We start from the raw sequence: 17937 nt of genomic DNA, 5'->3' as shown, positions 1-17937 counted from the left end.
CCGGCGAGGACAGCGGGCACGCGACGCGTTGGTAGCTGCAAGATTCACACGTCGCATGCGATGGCATCGCTGAACACTACCACTACCACCTGCATCGCCAGTCATGCAGACGGACAGCACACAACTCCCCCCCCCCCCCCCCCCCAACCATCCGCACCCCCGCTCCATGTACACTGCTCCACTTCAAGATCACCCTTCCCACTGGGTCCAGACGGTATGGCACGACATTGATGGCTGTGTCAGCGGGTGTGATCAGTGCCATGTTGAATGATGACAGCCCGCTCTGCGATGAGCTGTGAGCTCAGAAACGTTAGACAAAGTCTGACCCATGGCAATAGCTGAACCATCCATCTCGGTGGTCACTGAGTTCATCAGGGACACTCCATCACGTGCCCGCGTGGGGTAGCTGGCGTCGGAGTGCCGAGGACTACGGTGTCCGACTGTGGCGGGGGGACTGCACGCCCGGCACAGAAGTTTCACCGCTCATCAACCCCAGCGACACTTGGTCACCATCACGATCCCCGTGGCAACGGAAAAATCACACAGTCTTACAAGTTAGGTGCAACAGTGAGTTTAATGGTAAATATTAAGTACAGATGCCCTAGCCCCTACAACTAAACTGTGCCCTTCACCCGTGCCAACTTACTATGTGTCCCTCTTCATTGCCTTACGGGCCCTACCACTACGTCTAAGTGAATCCCCAGATGGTACAGCAGGAGTGAAGGCAGACTGCTGAGAATCACGCCCCGCGACATGTCTCCCCGTCGGCACTCGTTTCCTGGGGCGACCCAGCCTTGATGGGCCAGGCTGCTCCGCGGGCGTTTCGGATGATGTGGTGCAATGCTGCTCTGCCCGCTGCCCACCCAATGCACCAGGGATGGGACGGGGGGAGGCCGAGCGTTCCGGGACGTCCCGTGATGGAGTTAATGGGACGGACCCCGAAACCTCCTCCTCCCTCGGGGAGCCTGGTGGCCCCCAGGCCTCACTGTGGGACGGAGGTGTGAGCTGGGAGGTGCCCCGTCGCCCCACCGAGACCTGGCGCTGCCAGTCCTGGAGGCCTGCAACGGTATTGACTAGGGTCCGAACGTTCGCAGAGACGGAGTCCAGGGAGTAAGACATTCCCGCCATGGACTGTGCGACCTCAACCTGTGAGTGCGCGACGCCATTCAGCACATGCGTCAGGCGGTTGATACTCTCTGCGACTGACTGCTGGGACTGGGCTATGGCGTGCTGGGACTGTGCCATGGCCTGCTGGGACTGGGCCATGACCCGGTGAGACTCGGCCAGGGCCCGTAGTGCGCCGGCAATGTCATGTTGGCTGTGGCGCATTGCTGCATGTGAGAGGGAAGCCCTCTCCAGGGCCGTGGATGACGGGTGAACATGAAGCCCAATGCCTTGCAGAACCTGACCCATGGCCGATACCGTTTCACCCATTGCCTTGACCGCGGACGCCACCCGTGCGGTGTTGGCCTGGGTGGCTGCCTTGAGCAGCACCACTCCCTGCTCCTGGACGCGGTTTGACTCCTCTAACTGCGTCTGCAGCTGCTGGAAGACGGCCCTCATCACGTCACAGAACACAGAACACAGAACAGTACAGCACAGAACAGGCCCTTCGGCCCTCGATGTTGTGCCGAGCAATGATCACCCTACTCAAACCCACGTATCCACCCTATACCCGTAACCCAACAACCACCCCTTAACCTTACATTTTAGGACACTACAGGCAATTTAGCATGACCAATCCACCTAACCCGCACATCTTTGGACTGTGGGAGGAAACCAGAGCACCCGGAGGTCACCCACGCACACACGGGGAGGACGTGCAGAATCCACACAGACAGTGACACAGCCGGGAATCGAACCTGGGACCCTGGAGCTGTGAAGCATTTATGCTAACCACCATGCTACCGTGCTGGTAGTTATTGTGTCCCTGGGTTTCAAAATGCATCGGCTGTCCAGGTGGGTTGAGTAAATCCAGGAACCCGGGAAACGTCTGGGCGGCAGCTGGATGCTGGACCTGGGCTGCCCTCCGACCGTCCAGCCCCTCGGCTGCTCCGACCTCCACCTGCTGTACCGGCTCGGCTGTGTGGTGCACACCAGACCGTGACCCAGGAGCCTCATCACTTAATTGCCCAACCGAGGTGAGTGTCTCTGGGATGGTGGATGGTGTGGGAGACAGCAGTGCCACAAGCTCTAGGTCCTCGTCCGTCAGAAATTCAGGAGTGTCCTGATTCAGGAGTCATGTCCCAGCGCAGGGCACATGCGGCCCATGTATGGTTAAGCGTCAGGTGAGTCCATTGACTGCGTCGCCGTCCTCTGTGCGTCTGGGTCCACTGACCCCTGCAGCCACCTGGGTTGGCCACTTCCTGACTCCAAAATGGATGTCCGCTAAGAATGCAGGGGGAAATGGTCAGAAACAGGGAAACAAGCAGGTGCAAGGTTTCCTGTGTATTAGGACTTGCAGCAACCCAGACAGAACTGAAACCAGCAACTATCTGCATATTAATGAGCGATCCCCGGGAACAATTGGAAACATTAAGAGTAATCGAGACCAAACCAGACTCCCCGGCGCCAGCGGGAGCCAGGACAAAGGAAGGCCAACGGACACATAGGAACCGCCAGTGATCAGGGAACAGCTCCAGTATTGGAGAAATCGATTCAAATGATCAGAACTTAGTCCAATCAATTAAAACCAAGTCCGGGGTCCGCCCAAAAGGGCGCGAAGCCCCTGGGGGCTATAAAATAGAGCCCCCAAGTTCAGTTCGTCCTTCTTGGCAGAGAGCTCTCTCAAAGAACTCTTGACCGTGACTCTCAACTCGGAGAGACCTGCCTAGCAGCTGCACCAACCAAGTAAGTTTCCAGTCAACGCACGCTACGAGATAGGCGCTCCTAGCTACTATTCCATACCAGCTTGAAACCTGCAGACTCAGAATCGAACGATTGTTCCCCTGACCTGGTGGGCCATTTCCAAAGCTAAGTATAGGCCTTTTAGTGTTAGAGATAGTCTAGTAAGTAGAGTTTTATGCATCAGTAGCAATTGACTGTGTACATAATCAATGTGTTTTGATTTGAACCTTACTAACTGGTGTATTGAGTTATTGATCAGCACTTGATCTTGAATCTCATGGTGGTATCATAAAGATACCTGGCAACTCTAGAGCAAGGTGATTAAACAGAGCAAATTAAGTAAAGACACAACTAGCAACGCCCCGTCCTGTCCTGTCTCACGGTCCGACCTTCGGCAACACACAGCCATGAAAGTCCGTCACTGTCCGTCCACTGTACGTCCTGCTCGAGAGTCCCGGATTTGGAGGATGGCACTCCTGGCCGGGACTGCCACCCTCTGGCGTGCGACCATGGGTGCAGTGGTTGTCATGGATGGTCGCCTGTGTGTGGCACCAGACGGCCCTGGACATTCGTCAGCACGCCCTAGGGAACAGAATGATACGGGTTAGTTAGACACGCTCGGCCGGGGCGTAGGATGGTCCAGTGGGTAGAGTGTGAGGGGACAGAGGATGGGGGGTCCAGTGGGGTAGAGTGTGAGGGGACAGAGGATGGGGGGTCCAGTGGGTAGAGTGTGAGGGGACAGAGGATGGGGGGTCCAGTGGGTAGAGTGTGAGGGGACAGAGGATGGGGGGTCCAGTGGGTAGAGTGTGAGGGGACAGAGGATGGGGGGTCCAGTGGGTAGAGTGTGAGGGGACAGAGGATGGGGGGTCCAGTGGTAGAGTGTGAGGGGACAGAGGATGGTGGTCCAGTGTGTAGAGTGTGAGGGGACAGAGGATGGGCTGGGGAGGGGGGGGGGGGGGGGGGGGGGGGTTGTGTCATGCAGGGTTGTCTCACTTGGTTCTGCACCTCCAACCTCGCATTGCGTGACCTCCTGGGTGGCAGATCCCCCAGCAAGGTCCAGTGCCCTCTGCTCGAACACTGTCAGGGCGTGCATAATGGGTGAACCCCCTCCGTTCTCTTGCGCTCCTGGCTGTTGTGAGCAGTCTTGTCCTGTTAGGGGGGGCATAGATAGATCATCACAATTCGGCAGGTATCATCAGGGCGTTCAGATATTGGCACAGGTTGGGGGGAAAGTTGCAGCTACACCATGGCATCTCTCAGGGGGGTCGCAGCGCTCATGTGGGTCTGTGAGAACTTTGTTAACCACACTCCACTCACACTCGCCCCCCCCCCTCGTGCCCGCGGGGGGGGGGGGGGGGGGGGTGATGAGGGACATGGGGGGATGGTTGTGATCCAGGGGCATCCTTGTGGCACTTACCCTGGCAGCCCTGATGAGGTCGTGGAGCTTCTTGCGGCATTGCTCCCCAGACCGAGGGGTCTGCCCCACAGCACTGACTGCCGTGCCCACCTCACGTCAGGCCCGTCGCACGCAGCTGGAAGGGTGGCGATGCCCTCGTCTTGGGCAGATGATGCCCCTGCGCTGCTCCACCTCATCGAGGAAGGTCTCTAGGTCCGTATCACAGAACCTCGGGGCGGTCCTCCGTGGCTCCGACATTCCCCCCCCCCTCCTTTCTGTGTGTGGATCGCGCCCTTTTACGACGCGGAGCGGCGTCATTCGGGGGTTGCACGCTTCCAACGTCACCCCCCCCACCGGGTTTCGCGCGGCCCCGATGCTAGCCCATTCCCGGGGCCAGAACGGGTCGCGATCCGGGGCCGTTTTGCGCCATCAATTGAACTCGACGTTGAATCGCGCCCAATATGTGGATAGGCCAACAAGAGGGGGGGCCACATTGGATTTTGGTATTCGGTAATGAACCGGGCCAAGTGTTAGATTTGTTTGTGGGAGAGCACTTTGGAGATAGTGATCACAATTCGGTGTCTTTCACTATTGCGATGGAGGGGAATCGGGCCATACGGCAGGGCAAGGTTTTATAATTGGGGGAGGGGTAATTATGATGCAATTAGGCAAGAATTAGGGAGCATAAGATGGGAAGAGAAACTGTCAGGGAAAAGGCACAAATGAAAAGTGGAGCTTGTGCAAGGAATACTGCGTGTCTTTGATAGGTATGTCCCTGTCAGGCAGAAAGGAAATGGCCGTTGTGAGGGAACCGTGGTTCACAAAAGAGGTTGAATGTCTTGTCAAGAGGAAAAAGGAAGAGTATGTAAGGATGAGAAAACAAGGTTCAGTTGGGTCGCTTGAGGGTTACAAGGTAGCAAGGAATGAGCTAAAAAAAAAGGGCTTAGGAGAGCTGGGAGGGGCATGACAAGTCCTTGGCAGGTCGGATCAAGGAAACCCCAAAGGCTTTTTACTCTTATGTGAGAAAAAATAGAATGACCAGGGTGAGGTTAGGGCCGGTCAAGGACAGTAGTGGGAACTTGTGCATGGAGTCAGAAGAAATAGGAGGTGTTGAATGAATACTTTTCTTCAGTGTTCACCAAGGAGAGGGGCCATGTTTTTGAGGATGAGAGTATGATACAGGCAGGTAGGCTCGACGAGGTAGATGTTCTGAGGAAGGATGTATTAGCAATTTTGAAAAACCTGAGGGTCGACAAGTCCCCAGGGCCAGATGGGATATATCCAAGGATTCTTTGGGAGGCAAGGGATGAGATTGCAGAGCCTTTGGCTTTGGTCTTGTGGGTCCTCACTGTCCACGGGGACAGTGCCAGAGGACTGGAGAGTGGCGAATGTTGTTCCTCTATTCAAGAAAGGGAATAGGAATGACCCTGGTAATTATAGGCTGGTTAGTCTTACTTCGGTGGTCGGTAAGTTAATGGAAAAGGTCCTGAAGGATTGGATTTATGACCATTTGGAAAGATGCAGCTTAATCCGGGATAATCAATACGGATTGGTGAAGGGTAAGTCTTGCCTCACAAATTTGATTGAATTATTTGAGGAGGTAACTAAGTGTGTAGATGAAGGTAGAGCAGTTGATGTCGTATACATCGATTTTAGTAAGGCGTTTGATAAGGTTCCCCATGGTTGGCTTATGAAGAAAGTAAGGAGGTGTGGATAGAGGGAAATTTGGCCAATTGGATAAGTAACTGGCTATCACATAGAAGACAGAGGGTGGTGGTGGATGGAAAATTTTCAGACCGGAGACCAGTTACCAGCGGTTGTACCACAGGGATCAGTGCTGGGTCCTCTGCTATTTGTGATTTTTATCAATGACTTGGAGGAGGGGGCTGAGGGTGGGTCAGTAAATTTGATGATGACACCAAGATTGGTGGAGTAGTGGATGAGGTGAAGGCTGTTGTAGGCTGCAAAGAGACATTGATAGGATGCAGAGCTGGGCCGAAAAAATGGCAGATGGAGTTTAACCCTGATAAGTGCAAGGTGATCATTTTGGTAGAAAAAAATTTGAATGCGGATTACAGGGTCAACGGCAGGGTTCTGAGAAATGTGGAGGAACAGAGAGATCTTGGGATTCATATCAACAGATCTCTGAAGGTTGTCACTCAAGTGGATCGAGCTGTGAAGAAGGCCTATAGTGTGTTAGCGTTTATTAACAGGGGCTTGAATTTAAGAGCCGCGGGGTTATGCTGCAACTGTACATGACCCCTGGTGAGACTACCTATTTGGAGTATTGTGTGCAGTTCTGGTCACCTCACTATAGGAAGGACGTGGAAGCATTGGAAAGGGTTGCAAAGGAGATTTACCAAATTGCTGCCTGGTTTGTAGGAAAGGTCTTATGAGGAAAGGTTGAGGGAGCTAGGGCTTTTCTCTTTGGAGCGGAATAGGATGAGAGGTGGCTTAATAGAGGTTTATAAGATGATGAGGGGGGTGGATAGAGTGGACGTTCAGAGACTATTTCCTCGGGTGGATGTAGCTGTTACAAGGGGGCATAATTATAAGATTCAGGGTGGGAGATATAGGAGGGATGTCCGAGGTAGATTCTTTACTCAGAGAGTGGTTAGAGTGTGGAATGGACTGCCTGCTGTGATAGTGGAGTCGGACCACTTTTGGAACTTTCAAGCGGTTATTGGATAGGCACATGGAGCACACCAGAATGACAGAGAGTGGGTTAGCTTGATCTTGGTTTCGGACAATGCTCGGCACAACATCGAGGGCCGAAGGGCCTGTTCTGTGCTGTACTGTTCTATGTTCTATGTATGTAAAGAACAGGGAAAATCCAACCCAGTCAATGATCGTCACATTAGTTTACTCTTGATCATCAGCAGAGTGAAGGAAGGGGTCTTTGACAGTGCTAGCAAGTGACACTTTTTCAGCATTAACCTGCTCATTGATGCTTAGTTGGGTTCTGCCAGGGCCACTCAGCTCCTAACCTTAATGCAGCCTTGGTACAAACAAGCACAAAAGCTGAACTCGGATGAGGCGAGAGTGACTGCCTTTGACATCAAGTAAACACGTGTCCAAGTGTGACATCAAGGAGCCCTAGCAAAACCGGAGACAATGGGAATCAGGGGGTAAACCTTCCATTGGCTGGAGTCATATCTTGTACAAAGAAAGATGGTTGTGATTGTTGGAGGTCAATCATTGTAGTCCCAGTACATCACTGCAGGAGTTACTCAGGGTGGTGTCCTAGGCCCAACCATCTTCAAAATTAGAGCTCAGTAATGGTGAAATCTGGGGCGCGATTCTCCGCTCTCCAGGCCGGGTGGGAGAATCGCGGGCGGGCCGCTCTGGCACCCCCCGCGATTCTCCCACCCCCCCAAAATGGCGTGTTGCTTTTTGCGACACGCCGCTCGGATGGGCCGAGCGGCCTGCCCTCCCGACTTGTTCACGCCGGCGGCAACCACACCTGTCGCTGCCGGCGTGAACAGCGCGCCTAAGGTGAGTTTGGGACATGTGGGGGCGGAGAGGGGATTGAGCGCCACGGCCATGCTCGGGAGGGGACTGGCCCGCGATCGGTGCCCAACGATCGTCGGGCCGGCGTCTCCAAGAGACTCACTCTTTCCCCTCCACCGCCCCGCAAGATCAAGCCGCCACGTCTTGCGGGGCAGCGGAGGAGGAGACGGCAACCGCGCATGAGCGGGTTGGAGCCGGCCAACCTGCTCATGCGCGGCTGACGTCATTAGGCGCCGCTGGCCGTGTCATTCTCGGCGGCCGAGTTCTCCACAACGCCGCTCCAAGCCCCCTGGGGGGGGGGGGGGGAGAATAGGGGGTGAGGAGCGGCGTCCAACGCCGTCGTGAAACACTCCGGGTTTCACGACGGCGTCAGCCGTTGCGGAGAATTCCGCCCCTGGATGTGCGCTTCATCGGTAAGGAAGGTTCGTGCCATCTGGCAGTGTGGCAGGAGTTTCTTTGTTATAAAATGCAGAGTGATGTGCACTGAATCCAAGGACCTCAGCACCAACTTTTATAACTCACATTATCTTTTGGCCTTGGTAAATTACACCGATAATCAATAGCCAGAATCCCTAGTTTTGTACTTATATATTGAACTATAAATTAGAAATCTCTTGTTTGTACGCTGTTATCTTGCCCAGTCAGTATAAACAAAGATTGTCACTGTAATGTTTGTCAATGTTTTCATATTTGTCTCATTATTGTACTAATTGCTACGACAAGAACTAGTTCAACAAGAAGGTATGTCAGCATAGTAGCCGGTTGCTTTGAGAAGTAGTTTTGAGTAACGTTGTAAATGTCCTCCAGGGTGTGCACTTGTACAGTAGGTAAAGAACATTCCTGTTCTTTTGTTTTATTCCATTGCCAGTCAACCAGCAAAATGAAAACAAAATCACATTTCACTCAAAAATAATTACACTTGCAATCATCATAAAAAATGTCCCTGCTTGTTAAAAGTCAGCTGTTTTGTAGACATTAATAGGTGATCTTTAACCTTTGGAAAGAGATTTACTTTCAGATTTTAGGATTTGATTTTTTTAAAATGTGTAATATATTTTTAAAATTGTGTCCTTCTTGTGAGTCAAAATATGATAAATTGATGGAGAACATTAATAATCTCCCAGTCGATAACCCATGGCATTTATGATAGGATGGAAATTATGGTAATTCCCTTACTTGTCTCTTAAGTCTTTGAAAGCCATCAACTTCCGAGAGACCACTTCAAACAGACACTAAACCCTCAAGTACGTTAATAACAGGGTCTAACACCCCACTGTCAAAGTTAGCAGAAATCTAAGCAGGCATCCAGCATACAAACGGCTTCGGTTTCCAAGTCTATTTTGACCTGATCAGTGATCTTTATAGGGTCTTTTGGAGGCTGGCAGCAGTAAGGTAACCTTTTTATCGTTTACTTACTGCGTGAAAACAGAAATGTTCTTCTTGATCGCAAAATGATAATGCTGGCCACTGCCAACTTTCATCCCTCCTATTTGCCTCTTTATATTTACAGGGTAACCTTCCGAGCCAACTTTTTCTGGGAAGATTCCGATAGGTGATGATTGCCGGTAGTACGGAGTTGCGGACTGAGGCCCTGTTTGGAGTGTGCCTCAGGCCTTTGCCCTAGTTTGCGGAGGTTACTCAAACCTGAACCGTTGCAAAACCAATTTCTTCCCCTCTGCCTCACCTATTAGAAATTAAATCCTTCATTGCAAAAGTTAGCATTAGCATTGAACTTTTCAAAATGTCAATAAAATATGTAAGAACATAACAAATGGGAGCAGGAGGAGGCCATTCAGCCCTTTAAGCCTGCTACACCATTCAATGAGATTATGGCTCATTTTCTGCCTCAACTCCACTTGTATGCCCACTCCCCATATGCATTGATTCCATAGAACCTTAGAAGAAGCATAAAATTCCTGCAGTGCAGAAGGAGACCGTTTGGCCCATTGAGTCTGCACCGATCCTCCGAAAGAGTACTCTACCTAGGCCCACATACCATCCTATCCCCGTAACCCCAGCTAACCTGCACATCTTTGGACACTAAGGGGTAATTTAGCATGGCCAATCCACCTAACCCTCACATCTTTGGACTGTGGGAGGAAACCACAGCACCTGGAGGAAACCCACGCAGACATGGAGAGAACGTGCAAACGCCACAGAGACAGTCACCCGAGGCCGGAAATGGACCTGATGCTGTGAGGCAGTGGTGCTAACCACTGTGCCACCATGATGCCCTGAGGATTCTGTCTATGTCAATCTTAAATATATTCAACAATAGAGTATTCACCACCCCCAGCACTAGACAATTCCAAAGAACCTTGCTCTTTCAGTGAAGAAATGTCTCCATATACCAATCCTAAATGCCTCAATTATTCCAAGGCTGTTTTGTCCATCCTTCAGATGCAGAGATCTGACCTGTTCACAGTACAGGTATGGGCACTCGGTGTGAACTTAACCTGGCCCTATGCAATGGCAATAAGGCTTCTATACTCTTATATTCTAATTCCTTTGTAATAAAGGCTAAAATACCATTTCCTTTCCTAACCACTTACTGTACTGGCTGGATTCAAACAAAAATTAGAAGTGAACAATCATTAAATTACGAAACTCTCTCCCTGACCTCAGTCTCCGACTCACCCCTATTACTTCTCTTTCTACTTCAATTTAATACACAGAGGAAAGAAATGCTGTGAGAGATGCAAAATGAATTATGGGGAACATCAGTCAGTAGGCTCCAAAGCCTGAAGATCTTGCTCGATAAAGAATAAAAATAATTTACCCGTTGTGCCTGTCCTTTTCAGTTTTCTTCCAGGACCCTCTCAGATGCTCTGGTCTAAATCGTTCTGACAGAATTTCTTGGGTATGTGTGCACTTTAACATTGCATGAAAGAAGCCGAAGGTAGGTGAGTGGAAGAGGATGTACCCTTCTGCTTAAAAAATAACTGCAGGGGACTTGGGGTGGAGCAGTGAACGGAGAATAATTAGAAAGAACTGAATGTAAGATTGCCTGATCTTCCTGGATAGTAGAATGGGATCAAGAGACTGAATGGTTATTCCTGTGTTCTGTAATAGATATTCCTTATAGACTACGGAATAGTTGGGAAGAAATAAAGGCAGAGAAAGGAAGTTTGCAGAATTATCATGTGGAGACGCTTTAACTAACCTCAGCTTTAACGTAACCAAAGCTTCAACTAACCTATTGAGCAAATCAGTGGCAAACACAGTTCAATGCAGAGTGAAGTCGATAATTTTGAGAAAAAGTGCAAGCTATAATATCAGTGAACAATATACATAAATTGATAGAAATTAACAGATTCTGGGCAAAAATGGGTGAGCATAGGTGCAAAGAATAATATGGCAGAATGTTTAATAACTGCTCAAGAAATTGGAACGTTTCTACCGGGTAATTGTAGTTAGAGATAAGTGCCCCGCAGGACGACTTTGAATGAAATAAAATAAGGACACTTTTGACCATGGGATCGGGATTGAGTGGTGGTGAAAATGAGAGCATGGGCTGAGAGAGTTGGGATGGGGGGAGAGTGGGGGGGGGGGGGGCTGCATATAGCGGTGGTTTGATTAGACTCCCTACAATGCAGAGGGAGGCCATTTGGACCATCGGGTCAGCATCGACCCTCTGAAAGAGCACCCACTCCCATGCAAACCCGCCTTTGGACACTCAGGGGCAATTTTGAATGGCCAATGAAACCTAACTTGCACATCTTTGGACTATGGGAGGTAACTGAAGCATAGAATCCCTACAGTGCAAAAGGAGGCCATTCAGCCCATCATGTCTGCACTGATCCTCTGAAACAGCACCTTCCCAAGCGCACACCCCCATCCTATCCCCATAGCCACACCTACCCTACACATATTTTGGACACCAAGAGACAGTTTAGCATGGCCAGTCCACCTCACCCATGTTTGGACTGTGGGAGGAAACCAATGCACTCAGAGGAAACCCACACAGCCACGGGGAGAAAGTGCAACACCACAGAGACCCAAAGTCAGAATTGAACCTGAGTCCCTGGCACTGTGAGGCAGCAGTACGAACCACTGTGCACCCCAAGCATCCGAGGAACCCAGGCAGGCACGTGTAGAACATGTAAATTCCACACAGTCACCTGAGGCTGGAATTGAATCGGGGTCCCTGGTGCTGTGAGGCAGCAGTGCTAACCACTGTGCCATCCTTCATCCTTCAACATTACAGGAGGTGGGGAAGTGTTCCTTGGGTCACAGCATTATCATCTCTCTGCTGGGCCAATTCACTCACTTCCAGTCTGTCCCAAATCAACCTGGAGATTCCCACCTGCTACCCTGGAAACACATCCCCAAATGGGCGTACAGTCAAATCAGGGACAATCCCTTAAAATACAAATAGGTCCAGCCACTCTTTGGTTGCCTCTCTCTCAACTTTGGAAAAAAAACCTCAAACAAACCTTGCACTTCCCAGCAACACCCACCCCTTCCTCATTCCCTTCAATTAAATTTCCTCCTCTTAGAACAGTATTCTACGAAAAGTACTTAGCAAATGTAGAGTACAGACATCACAAGGCAGTCTGTGCATATCCCGGCTGTTTGTATGGGTGGTGCATGTCCTTCGCGAACCTGCATTTCCAATTCATTGTGGAAAGTGCAGGATTGTACTGTGGTTGGGGGGTGGGAGGGGGGAGTGGGGTGTGTGGTGAATGTATAGTACTAGTAATTCACCAGTGTATTAGTATCATGTTCTGCCATTGTGTTACAGCTATGTTATGTTGTTGACCATGTGGGCTCCACCTATGGGCCATTGTGTGGCTTCACCCACAGGGGGATATGTTGGGGCATGTACGGGCTCCGCCCATGGCTCCTCCCCTTGAAAGGAAGTATAAAGGGCAGTTGACCCATAGGCGGTTCACAGTATTGTACCAGTCGCAGGCAGGCACTGTTCTAAGCTGATTAAAACCATGGTTTACTTCTACTCGTGTCTTTGAGTGAATTGATGGTCGCATTAGGTGGGTGGGATACTTGCTTTTCATCCACAGCCGGTATTTTAGCGTAATTAAATCATTATAATAAAGCCAACAAACTCAGGGACAAACATCATATGAAAATGTGAAAAGAGGGGGTCGATGTTGCCCCCCTAACGAATTCAAACCCCTGCAGTGCCACCAAGCATGGAAAATCTCGAGGAAGTCCGTGGACACCGCATGCTCCCTCTCCTGGGACACCCGGCCGCGAATGAAGCCGCAGAAGAATGGCAGGCAGTCCGGCTGGACAACCGCCTCGGTCACCCGCTGCCTGGACCCGTTATGGCGAGTTTCACCTCAGGCCCAGGAGCAGGCTCGCGATGAGGACCTCCGCCTTCTTCACCCCTCTCCACATCGGTGCCTGTAGATCAGGAGCGTGGGGCTGAAGTGCAAACAAAACTTCAATAAAAGAATTTTCAAGAAACTAAAAAGAGAATGCAGTCGAGGACATTCAACATAGATGTTGCTCACGGTCTCTACAAGATCGCAAAAACGGTAGGGTTCTGGGCATCCGTCAACCGTTGTAAGCGTTAATTGCACGGTACCATCATGTGCATCACCCTCCACCCCAAGAAATGAAGGGGAAAAAAAAATGAAAATCGCTTATTGTCCCGAGTAGGCTTCAATGAAGTTACTGTGAAAAGCCCCTGTCTCTCTCCGGAAGCCTGTCCGGAGAGGCTGGTACGGGAATTGAACCGTGCTGCTGGCCTGCTTGGTCTGCTTTAAAAGCCAGCAATTTAGCTGAGTGAGCTAAACCATCCCCTGGTTTAAGAGGACGCCTCCATAGAGGGACCTCCACTGGGGACCTCCACAACCTGACGACAAAGTGTCCGGATGGCAGGCGAGGGCAAGGAGGTGGAAGGTGTGCAGCAAGCGAGCCCGTACATGAAACCCCTTGAAAAGGCACAAGGGTATTTCCGCAAGGCGGCTAGAATTGTGGGGCACAGGTGCCCAAGGGCCTTGGACCAATGTGGAATTCCGTCCGAGCAGGGGTTTGCTCAGGCAGTGTCCTACGAGTGTCTCCAGGTCCAAGCATGGCCGTTTTGAGGCCTTGGATGACATCGGCCACGTACTCGAAGGACACTGCTCCGCGCTCAGCGAGCTTGTAGAGTGCCATCCAGCCCACTCCTACACCACCCAGCGCAGCCATCGGAATGGAAATTGGCGGAGGTGTGGATTCTAAACAGCGTCTCCCTAACGATAGCCACTGCTGCTGATGGGGAGAGCTGCAGTGCGTGGTGACCATGCTCCAGACATTGAGAAAGTCCTGGCACAAGATGGGCAGTGCCTGCTGGTTGACTAACAGGAGCTGCACGAAACAATTCAGGCACATGCACCTGGTGAAAGAAATGCGTCGCAAGGGCAAACCATCATGGAGGAGGCTTGATGTAGAGCTATCGCTGCAGGGCCTGAAGACGGAAAGTCGCCACCTGGGTCCAAAAGCACACCAGCCCCTGGCTGCCCTCTCCGAGCGGGAGACTCAGAATCACCGCAGCGACCCAGTTCAATCTCTTTCTCAGAAGAACTGATTGAGAGTTCTCTGCATGCATGTGACAAAGTCAGGGTCAAAGGGGGCCTCACGGTAGCATGGTGGTTAGCATCAATGCTTCACAGCTCCAGGGTCCCAGGTTCAATTCCCGGCTGGGTCACTGTCTGTGTGGAGTCTGCACATCCTCCCCGTGTGTGCGTGGGTTTCCTCCGGGTGCTCCGGTTTCCTCCCACAGTCCAAAGATGTGCGGGTTAGGTGGATTGGCCATGCTAAATTGCCCGTAGTGTAAGGTTAATGGGGGATTGTTGGGTTACGGGTATGCGGGTTACGTGGGTTTAAGTAGGGTGATCATTGCTCGGCACAACATTGAGGGCCGAAGGGCCTGTTCTGTGCTGTACTGTTCTAAAGTAACCAGCCGATATCACAGCATGGACACCATCAACTGATTAATGACCAGAACTTGACCCCCTGTAGGACAGCACTCGGAGCAGTCCTGTCCAGCGTTCCAGGCGAGCAGTGATCTTGGCCTCCAGCTCCTGACAGTTAACCGGCCAGGATTCCTCCGCCAGGCAATTAAGATAACAATCCATGGAAACCCTACAATGCAGAAGGAGGCCATTCACCAAATCAAGTCTGCACCAACCCTATGAAAAATCACCCTACCTAGGTCCACTCCCCCAACCTATCGCCATAGCCCCATCTAACATGCACAATATTTGGGCTGTGGGAGGAAACTAGAGCATCTGGAGGAACTAGACGAGGAAGTACAACATTCACACAGTCACCCAAGGTTGAAGTCAAACCCAGGTCCCTAGCACTGTGAGGCAGCAGTGCTAACCACTGTGCCATCCTTCAACATTATGGGAGTGGGGGGGGGAGGGGTTCATTGGGTCACAGCATTATCATCTCTCCGCTGGGCCAATTCACTCACTTCCAGTCTGTCCCAAAACAACCTGGAGGTTCCCACCTGCTGCCCTGGAAACACATCCCCAAATGGGCGCACAGTCAAATCAGGGACAATCCCTTAAAATACAAATAGGTCAGCCACTCTTCGGTTATCTCTCTCCACTTTGGGTGGAAAAAAGCCCTCAAACAAACCTTGCACTTCCAGTAACACCCACCCCCTCCTCATTCCCCACAGTTAAACTCCTCCTCTTAGAACAGCATTCTGCGTAAAAGTACTCAGCAAATGTAGAGGACAGACATCACGAGGCATATCCCGGCTGTTTGTGTGGGTGATGCACGTTCTGCAAATTGCACTTTCAAATTGCATTGTGGAAAGTGGAGGATTTTATTTTGCTTGGGGTCGTGGGTGTGTGGGTGTGTGTGTGGGTGGGGGGTGACTGGCTCTTTCTCCCACCTCAGTGCTGCCAATCTCTCAGGCTGCTATTTGGGATTGGCTGGAGTGTTTTGCACGTGGTTCTGAGCTGCAGTAGTTTAAAAGACGGAGAGCTCAGAGCGGGGAGGGCTGTAAAGAGGATTGGGAGCGAGGGTGTGAGTAGCGGGAAGGTCTCCTGGTTCCCGTCCTTGGTTTTAAAGCGGATCGGCGCCCATACACCAGCAACAATGGTCGATGCGTTTCTAGGCGTTTGGAGCTTGTCCGCAAGCGAGAATTTCAATGAGTACATGAAAGAGCTGAGTGAGGATTTTGTCTTGTTGTGGGGGATTTATTTTGTCAGCGCCGCCAAATGATGTGGTTTTGGGGAGGAGGGGGTTTCTGCAGCTGCACCGCTATTTATTTGCTGGGGCGTTTTGTTTCCGCGGCGGTTAAAACGCCCAAGATCCACAATTGCTCCCGGAGAGAAAAAAAGTGTGGGCTGTGCGCTTTAAAATGTATCTGTCTGGATGGCGACCTCCTTTCCAAATACCGGGACGCGATTGTTTGGTGTGTCTTTTTTAAAGTTATTGCATATAATTTACTCACGTGAAAAAAATTAAAGTCAGAAAATGAACGCCCAGAATGTTTTAAATGTAGTGGGGGACTATCCTGATTTGTCTCCGCCGGGTGTGATTTTGGTTACACTGGTGTAACGAATCGTGCGCGGTTACCGCCGGGACTGTTCCACCTATTTTTCCCTATCTCCCTCTCCCTGTGTGTGTACCACTGAATGTTTGGCTCTTTATTTCAGTGGTGAGTCTGATACAAAGGAATGTGGCCGTAGCGCTCCACCCCGACACCGTGATTTCTAAGGACGGCGACACCATCATCATAGAAACCAAAAGTTCAATTAAAAACACAAAAATCCAATTCAAGCTCGGGGAGGAATTTGATGAGACCACAGCAGACAATAGGAAAACCAAGGTACGTTGGCGATCAACCCCTTTTTAAGCCATTCACAATGACTTGTATATTACGAGTTCTGGAGATTATCTTATTATTTTAAATTTCCAACAGACCACCGTGAAACTAGAAGATGGAAAATTAGTCCAAACGCAGCGGTGGGATGGAAAAGAGACCACTCTGGTTAGAGAATTGAAGGATGGCGATCTTATACTGGTAAGGAGTCCAGTGCATCATTAAAGATGGGAGAACCAAATAGCTCCTGCTGGTTAGGAAGTGTAAATTGGTGGCGGTGGACAGCATTTATTTAGACCGATGTGACATGTTGGGATGTTGCGGTGCAATGTGCACACTTGGTGCAAGAATTGCAATTTATTATTTAACCTGACAATAGTGTTTAATGATTTTTCCTTTGCAAATCAGACCTGCTCCTTGGGAGATGTGGTGTGCACCCGGACCTATCGGAAGAGTAAAGTGTGATGATCTGCAACCAGGAGGATTGGCTCCGTTCAAAACTTCACTTTTGCTGCTTTTTCTACTGGACTTCCTTCAGTATTTTGCATAATTGGGACTGTTCTTCACGTGACATTTGGTTACATTTCATAATATTTGCATGATGGCAGACAAGTTTCAGGAGTTGTAGATTCTCACAATAAAGATGGTGCCAGTTTGCCATTGCTAATCTAGTAATTTGGGCTCTTTTTTTTCAAAAGATTCCCTGAATATTATCAATCATGAACATGGACTGACATTGAGTCTAGAAAAAAAAGTAGTTTCTCAATTATTCAAAGCTTCCAAGATACAGAATTATGCTGAACAAAGTGAGACAAAGTACAAGCCTTCAAATATTTAAATTTGGTTGTTTATATTATAATTCCAAATTGTGTATTGTACTATCCTTGCTCCTGTGTAAAATTGCTGGCAGAGTCTGAATTTTTCCAGTGTTTTAAGGTACCTTTTTCAGATCTACAGCACATGTAAGCGGGGGGGGGGGGGGGAGAAAAAGAGAGAGCAGCCCTCCTTTTGCAAAAGTTGTCAAATTTGTCGAGCTTAATAAATTGTACATTAAGCAAGATCAGTCTGATTCTCCTTCAATATACGGTGGCACAACTCACTAATCAATAGACAGTAGGGAAAAAAGAACCTCTAATTCTAGCAATGCCTGATTGTAAAATATGCCTACAGAATTTCTCATTGGAATTTTTGATTGATTTTTCAGTGACGGTCCCATTCCTCTATAAAGCTCTGTGTATTTGTACCTGGTTGTGTTTGAAAGGCTACAGTTGTTTACTTGGTGATGGTACTAACATTGGAATAGTAATTATTGATAATGATGGTGAATCCTTTTTGCCTTTGGTTTTTGCAGTAAGATTGCCTTAATAGCAGTTCTTAACAAGAAATTTTTATA

General features: G+C 50.0%; 1 protein-coding gene across 1 annotated transcript; it reads left to right on the top strand.

Annotated features, from left to right (window-relative positions):
* Positions 1–15675: 15675 nt before the first annotated feature.
* Positions 15676–17602, top strand: LOC119972452 (fatty acid-binding protein, liver-like). The gene is made up of 4 exons (XM_038809167.1): positions 15676–15887; positions 16378–16550; positions 16644–16745; positions 16953–17602. The coding sequence occupies exons 1-4, from the start codon at positions 15815–15817 to the stop codon at positions 17007–17009; spliced, it is 405 nt and encodes a 134-aa protein (XP_038665095.1). The 5' UTR covers positions 15676–15814; the 3' UTR covers positions 17010–17602.
* Positions 17603–17937: the final 335 nt, after the last annotated feature.

The sequence above is a fragment of the Scyliorhinus canicula genome, chromosome 10 (genome assembly GCF_902713615.1).
Source record: "Scyliorhinus canicula chromosome 10, sScyCan1.1, whole genome shotgun sequence".
Classification (NCBI taxonomy): domain Eukaryota; kingdom Metazoa; phylum Chordata; class Chondrichthyes; order Carcharhiniformes; family Scyliorhinidae; genus Scyliorhinus; species Scyliorhinus canicula.
The sequence above is the reverse complement of the archived record's forward strand: the minus strand, read 5'-3'. Positions and strand labels throughout refer to the sequence as shown.